The 7908-nt window shown below is 39.3% G+C and overlaps 1 protein-coding gene and 1 long non-coding RNA gene across 10 annotated transcripts in view; one reads left to right on the forward strand and one right to left on the reverse strand.

Annotated features, from left to right (window-relative positions):
- ANKRD28 (ankyrin repeat domain 28) overlaps window positions 1-4276 on the forward strand; it is a 198159-nt gene extending 193883 nt beyond the window's left edge. For 8 of the 9 annotated variants that reach the window (XM_058729828.1, XM_058729835.1, XM_058729830.1 and 5 more), the window contains one exon: window positions 1016-4276. In XM_058729828.1, coding sequence (XP_058585811.1) covers window positions 1016-1302 — 287 coding nt within the window. In that variant the 3' untranslated portion in view covers window positions 1303-4276. The remainder of the gene's footprint in view (window positions 1-1015) is intronic. The other variant, XM_058729831.1, reaches the window with a different exon arrangement.
- On the reverse strand, window positions 3814-6447 carry LOC131511810 (uncharacterized). Its single transcript, XR_009261754.1, has 2 exons — window positions 5692-6447; window positions 3814-4560 (listed from the first exon to the last, which is right to left on the reverse strand). It is a non-coding gene; the product is annotated as an uncharacterized LOC131511810 (long non-coding RNA).
- Window positions 6448-7908: the final 1461 nt, after the last annotated feature.

Here is a 7908-nt window from a genome sequence, read left to right on the forward strand (position 1 = left end):
AGGGAAAACTGTGTCCAAATGTGCAACAAAAATGAAGCTGTATATTAAAACTTTAAGACATTTGCTGCTAAAGTTCCATATGGGGTGATCTAAACTGAGCATCATATTGTGTGCTCTCCCCATCTTCTCTTTCACTTCATCCTCAGGATCTTGTACCAGCCGGGGTACCAAATGTTTACTTACTCAGTTTGTTGATACTTTGCAGTGCCTTAAGGCTAAGCTTAGTCAGTCTTCTAACGGAAGAAACAGTTGAAAGCAAAACATTTGTTTTGGCTTAGGAGTTTTTAAAGTTTACCTGTTTTGGGGCACCTGGTTAGCTCAGTCAGCTAAGCATCCAACTTCTTGGTTTTGACTTAGGTCATGATCTCAGTTCATGGGTTCAAGCCCTAGGTAGGGCTCCACACTGACAGCATAGGATCTGCTTGGGATTTTCTCTCTCTCTCTCTCAAAATAAATACATTAAAGATAATAATAATAATAAAGTTTACCAAAAAGTTGATCGATAGCCAACTGTCTTTCATTCAATACACATCTTTGGGCACCTGCTCAGTGCCTCATTCATGAATGTGTACACTTTTAGATTTCTCAGCATGTAAACTCTTAAGTAACTATAAATTAATGATTAAGATTCTTCCGGCATTCTGAAGGAAGCTTTATCAGTCTGAGGTGTTCTTGTTTTTGTTTTTGTTTTTGTTTTTAAATTCTAGCTCAGTATCTTCTGTGAACTCAGGTGGATATGGTTTAAGTTTTGGGATCTTGAAGCAATCACCATCTCCGGGCCTCAGTTTCTTTCCTCTTCTGTAACATAACTAAGGTCTCCTCTCATACTAGATTTCTATGACTTTTCTCTTTTCTACTGAGTGGAAATTTTCTAAATCGTTTTAAACAAACAGTTCATTATAAACCAGGTAATTTAAAACATGTCTGAAATTGAAGGCCATTTGAGCTTATTTCCTTATATCCATGCAGTGGGTCTCAGGATGTCTAATTATTTAAATTTTATCTTTAATTCTAGGCTATACCCCAGCTTTGGCCTGTGCTCCCAATAAGGATGTGGCTGATTGCCTGGCTCTCATTTTGGCCACCATGATGCCTGTCTCATCAAGTAGCCCTTTATCATCCCTGACATTCAATGCCATTAACCGTTATACCAACACCTCAAAAACAGTCAGCTTTGAAGCCTTGCCCATCATGAGGAATGAACCTAGCTCCTATTGCAGTTTCAACAACATTGGCGGGGAACAGGAGTACTTATACACCGATGTGGACGAGCTCAACGACTCTGATTCTGAGACCTACTAAGAGGCTGAGCCAGAGGTCTAAGTGAGGAGTTCTGACGCTAACGCTTCAGATTGTGCTTTTTCAGGAAAAAGGCACTTTCTTATTCACGTACAAATTCAACCTAAAAGGAGAGATCACAGAGTGAGCAAGTATGAGAAATGTGATACATTAGGAAGAAGAGTTTTAAAGGCAAGTTTTGCAAAAGGAACTTCTAGAATCTTGAAATAGACTTGACCAGAGAAAAACACTTTGATGTCAAGTTACTTTGTGGAGTTGTTTAATTTGGTTTTGCAGTGCCAGGAATAATTTGGGACACTGTGCACCCTAATCTGCTTACACAAGCAACACTATTCTAAAAGAAGAGATAAGGACACTAGATTAAAAATTTACCAATAAAACTACAACTAAATTTAAGGGCAATAAAAGTTTGGTATAGTAGGCATTATGTGCACAGCAAATTGCCAAAGGACCAAGTAACTTAAAAGTTTTTTAATAGAATGCCATTTTGTGGAAACTGGAATAGGTGAAATGAGACAGTATCTAAACCAAACTTTAATATTTCTGAAAATGAAGCTGAGATTTGGTTTTAAACGTTGATTTTTTTTTAAGAAAACATCTGAAAGCCTTCGAATACTGTATTAAACCATGAGAGAAAGCAGATGTATTTTTACATTTTTTCTTTTACATAAAAATTTAAAAATTCCAACTTTTATAATATTAGAATTAAAAACCAGCTGACTGAGTGCAGTCAGGGTGAAAATACTGGTGATATTGACATGAGATAGATTGGAGTCGGGCTGTTGTTGCCCACTTCTGAATGGTTTAGGTTTAAAACTGAACTATTTTTGTTTCAAAATGTAAAGAATTTCTTAGAAGAAGAAAATTTCGTGAAATCAAAAAAGTAGATTATTTTCACCCTATTGCAGCTATATGGTCCTGGGAAATGGAGTTTTCAACCTCACTACTTTGGATGGTACAGCTTTGTCTCTTATGTTACTTTTGTGCCTCCACAATGGATTGGGGGATTTTTGTTTTCACTGTTTGGTGAATAATCAAAAGAAAATCCCTTGTTATTGATATGTTAACATCATCGGGTCTCTTGGAAGGCATTTCTGTATTGGGTCCTATTCAGATTTAAACATGCTACTACTTGGGGAAGGAAGCAGTTGCCTGTCGAATTGGAAGACTGCCTTTCAAATAACAGAAAGGCTGATGTTTAGGTTTTTAAATAACCATTTATATGGTTCTGCTTTTACTGTAACTGTCACTTTCCCAGTAAGAATGATTTCACGTATGTAAGGGGTGTTACAGATCTGGGTGAAGTTCCAGAAATTTTCACAGAATGATACCCAATTTCATTTTATCCTTTTTGTATTGTGCAACTGGAAACTTTATGACATTGTAAATTATCAGCTGGTTTTTCTGAATATAAAGTGTGAAAACACAGAACAGTATTTTGATCTATTTGATAATTTTGTGGGGTTTTTGAAGAATTAATGAGCATGTACATAGAAATAGTGACTGCTTGAATACTGTATTTACTTGCACTCTTTCAGTACATCAAGATACCTGTATATTTTAGAGTATAATAAAACACAGATGTGAGTTGTATTTAATGAATAATGTATTTGTATCTGTGCATATTACCTAAAAATCTATAAAGTTTCTAGGGCATTGACTACTAGATTTTAAGCATTTTTTTTCTAAAATATTTACAGAAATTATAAATGTAATCCTCCATCTTTTCTTTATAATATAAAGAAGTCATAATGGACCCTTCCTAATTGTTAGTGGTAGGAAGGTGAATATGCATTTTAAAGACAGTGGACTACATTTTCTATTGTACCTTTTGAAAAAAATGAAAAAAAACTCAAGAGGATTCTAAAAGTATACATATGTGTGCTTTCTCTTTCCTTTTAGGAATTCTCTTCTGAATTCCCTGAGGGAATTTTCTAGAATCTCAGAATTGAAAGAGACCTGAGGTTCATCCAGTCTAACCTCTTAACAAAATGCAGGAGTCCCTTCTACAAGGGTGATCTTTCCACCTTGAACACTTCCAGTGACTCTACCTCACCAAGCAGTCCATTCAGTTGTTGAGCAGCTCTAACTGTTAGAAAGGTCTTCCTTAGATGGAGTTGAAGCCTCCCTCCCGGTAACTTCTGTCCTTGTGCCCGGGTCTGTCCTCCAAGAGAACGCTGAGAACGTTGGAAGGATGAATCTTACGCCCTCTGCCATGTCTTCTCTTTTACAGGCTGTTTGACTTACCTGCTGAAGTGATTTCCAGAAGGACTCATGAAACACACTGTTAGATTTACCCATCTAATGAAATCCAAGGTGTAGCTATAAAGTAACAAGCTGTTTTAATTTCTCCTCACACACACCAAAACTTAGGTCTTGCATCACTTTATGTAAATGATGCCACTGCTGAAATTGTTTGTGAGGTGGTTATTTCAATTGCTTGCCCACTAAGAAATCTGTTTCCTTGCTTTGTGGTCGCATTTTGTGATAGTCTGTCCCCAACTGATCAGCCACTTCTTTGGTCTGAACCTAATGAGGGGAAATCCCAAGCTACTGGTCCAAATAGTATTTGAGCAGCACTAGTATGGTTGGAGTACATACATGGACAGCTTCAGTGAATGAACACAGGGCCACAGTAAGTTCCTTTACAGTTACACCTTGTATGTTAAAAGCATTCAGGCCCTGCTCTGAAGTGGTGTTTATCCTCATACAGAATAGAAGAGCCTGTTTGCTTTTTTAACTTCTGCATGGAAGATGACATCTGAAATATCTGATGTGTATTATAGTAAAACCAGCTTCTGCTCTAGAACTACTTTGGGGGAAATGGTGGTAGTAGCAAATGACTTCCTTTAACAAGACACTCATCTCAAACAGTGCCATTTAGTTCAGGAGATCTCTAAGTGTAGCTGTCAATTTGGGGTTTAATTTGGCTTATATTGGACCTTTTAAATGAAATAAAGTTTTTTAATGCAATAAATCAAGTGTCTTTCATTTTTACATGCAAACTTTTTTTTTCAAACTTCTTTATCTTTTAATGGCTAATTAGTATCCAGACTAGTTTTTACCCTTCTTTAAAAACTTGACTTCTCACAAAAGCTGTTTTAGGATTTAGATGAGCCTAATGGGGTTTTTCAAATATTCACTCAACAAATATTTATTGCTTGCCTGCCATATACTTGAGGGTGGGGATGGGCAGAAAGAACCTAGAAAGCATGGTGGTATCCTCTAGGAGTTCTCATCTCATCATGGAAAGACATATACCTGAAAATAGAAAGGACAAAAGTATAATTGAGATGAACTGCTAGGGGAGGTCAGAGAACAAAAGGAAGATCAAAACAGGCTTTCTGGGAGAGATGACCTTGAGACTGGACATGGAGGAACAGCTATATTTTGGGCAGGTCGAGAGGGGCAAATATTAGCCTAGGTGAGAAGAGCAAAATCAGTAGTTTGTAAAATGGCTGGTGAAAGGGAGAGGATGGAATAGGTGTTAGCACTTAGCACTCCAGAGCACAAAAAGACCGTGCAGACCTACAAAAGAGCTAATTATACACATGCACGGAGATGAGCTACAAAAGTGAGAACAAATAGATATAAATAGGTGACTGGAGGAGCAGGCAAAAAGGACTTTAATAACCTTGCTCAAAATCATCTTATGCTGGTATTGATAAGTCAAAATGCCTGTACAGTGTTTGTCATGTACGAGGCGAGGTTGTAAGAAACTGAAGTACATCTCTTAATCCACGAACTATCCTATGAGGTAGGTACTATTAATAGTACCATTTAGGGGCGCCTGGGTGGCGCAGTCGGTTAAGCGTCCGACTTCAGCCAGGTCACGATCTCGCGGTCCGTGAGTTCGAGCCCCGCGTCAGGCTCTGGGCTGATGGCTCAGAGCCTGGAGCCTGTTTCCGATTCTGTGTCTCCCTCTCTCTCTGCCCCTCCCCCGTTCATGCTCTGTCTCTCTCTGTCCCAAAAATAAATTAAAAAAAAAAAAAAAAATAGTACCATTTAACAGGTGAGGAATGAGGCAGAGAGGTGAAGTGACTTTTCCCCAAGATTGCCTGGCCAGTAATTCCTGAAGCCTAAATTTAAATCCCAGCAGTCATTTCCATTGTCTGTGCTTTTATCCAACTAATGATCTCTAACGTGCTTTCTGGTCTTTGCTGAAATTGGTAATTTTCCAGTTGGACCACATTCCTGACAACTCAATTATGTAAGTTCCTTTCAGTGTTATTCTCCTCCGTCCCCAGTTTTAGAAGAAACATAAATGTGACCACAACAGATGTTTTTTGAACATCTGCTCTGTACAGAAACTGCTAGGTTCTGGGCATGTTGCAGTGAAGGAAAAGGGAACAAGATTTGCCCTTGCGATGAGTCTAAGAGAATGATACGTACTTAGGTTTCAGTTGCTATTGCTGCCCCAAATCTGCTCAACTTAAAATAATCGTTCTCACTCATGCTTTTGCAGGTTGGCTGACAGGCTTGGCTGGGTGACTGCTTCAAGCTGGAGATCTGGCTGAGCTTGACTACTTGCCATGAGTTGAGCTCGGGTCTGCTCCATCTGTGTTCTTCGGACTTGGACTAGACTGCAGAAGTTGTCCAGAAGTTCTCAGTGACGATGACAAAAGCACAAGAAGGCAAGCCTAATCACACAAACACAGTTTATGCTTCTGCATGCGTCACATGTGCTAATACTCCACTGGCCAGAGCAAGTCACATGGCCAACCCAGCCTCAGTGGGATGGGGCCATTTGGCTCTGCCCACTGGGGAGGGATAGTTTGAGTTCAGTTCCCACAATTCACTTAGCCCTGAACTGATGAGTCAACCAGTCTGTCATTGTTCGCAATTTGTCCATGGGCATTCTTGGTAGTCTTTTGTTTTCTGGCTCCTTCCTTTCTTGTGGTCCCCCTTCTGGTGGTGTAGGTGGTTCAGATATAAAACTGGGTAGCAAGACTTTATTTTGAATTGTAAAGTTTTTGACAGTGCAGAACTGATTGGTTAGGTGTTGGATTTGCCCTTTTCCAGAGGTGGTGAAGTCAACTCTTTGCCTACCTAAAACTCCAGAAGAATGTAGTACCAGTCCCCTTTTGGATCTTAACTGTGACCATCCCTTTCAAACCAGAGCCCAGTCTGATGGAAGATAGAAAGTAAAGCTTGGCTAAGTGACTTACTTTTAAGGCAAAAAAAAAAAAAAAAAAAAGCTAGTGTATAAAGTGCTCCACTCTATCTAGATCATTTCTCCATCTCACCCTCTCCAGCACTTGTGTAAGTCTCTATTTCTCCACTTCATTTTTCTTTTTTGTGTTCTCATTTCTTTATGGTTATTTTACTCTCTTGCACTTAAGATTTTTAGTGGTCTTCTCTCTTAAATTAGGACTGAAATACAGGCTCAAGTGCTATTTCCTTAATTAGAAAAGCCAGTAGTTTAATCTTAAAATATTTTCTTTTCTTTACCCTTCTCTAAACTTTAAGAAAAACTGCATTTTCACTTCTTTTTAATATTTGTTTATTTTGAAGAGAGACAGAGCGTTAATGGGGAGGGGCAGAGAGAGAGGGAGACACAGAATCCGAAGCAGGCTCCAGGCTCTGAGCTGTCAGGACAGAGCCGGACGTGGGGCTCAAACTCACGAACCGTGAGATCATGACCTGAGCCAAAGTCAGACATTAAACCGACTGAGCCACCCAGGCGCCCCACGTTTTTACTTTTAAGGCCTATTTAGCCCTTTAGCAAACACTTCTTGAGTACATATACTGTGACAAATACTGTTTAAATACTGGAGCAGTACCAGGGATACAATAACAAACCTGGTGAGGTCACTGCCATCAAGAAGCTCATGTTTTAGTTGGGGAGACAGACAAGAAAGATGACAGAACGTGATTACTCTGTAAAGAAGGATTTGTGAGAATACCTGGATAGGAGGGAGAGGTCCTTGAGGATAAAGAATGCTTTGCCATTCGTGCACCAGGGGATTACACAAATATTCTGATGTGAGACACAGATTTTGCTGAGAAAGTGGAAGAATGTTGAAGTAACAAAATAATAAAAGCAGGAAAGGATAGATTGAGAGGGTGAGCTAATCCACAAAAGTAAACCAGGGGATTCTGCTGAGGCTAACTGACCCAAAAGCATGTCATAGGTCAACCTAGGGATCGATTATCATTTGATCTGGGTTGATTGAAAGTGTTTCTTAGATGCCTGCTGGGTCAACCTTCCACAGTCCATGGCATGTAACTTGCTTCACCTTCCAACTAAAAATGAAGATGGCACAATGCTTAAGGTTGGACAGGTTAGCACTAAGCTCTCAAACTTGAGCTCTATGCTAATGTAATAGTTGCCCAACCCTCCCCCACCAAAATGGGAAGTTCATTTCTGGTACCCAAAATAATAGCGGGTGCTATGAGTAACACTGTCTCAGACCTAGTAGAAATAATCAAAGTGCATTTTTTATGTTGATAGGTAAGTTTTTTACATGACCTGCTTCTTGTATAACCTGCTTTTGAGCCCTTATGTCTGCCACAAAGATGACAGGACCCAGCACACAGGAGAGAAAAGTAGCTTGTGGTTCTGATATGCATGGTAAGAAATGCTAAAATCTGAGAAAATGTGAATGA

This window comes from Neofelis nebulosa, chromosome 5, assembly GCF_028018385.1.
Source record: "Neofelis nebulosa isolate mNeoNeb1 chromosome 5, mNeoNeb1.pri, whole genome shotgun sequence".
In the NCBI taxonomy this organism is placed as follows: Eukaryota; Metazoa; Chordata; class Mammalia; order Carnivora; family Felidae; genus Neofelis; species Neofelis nebulosa.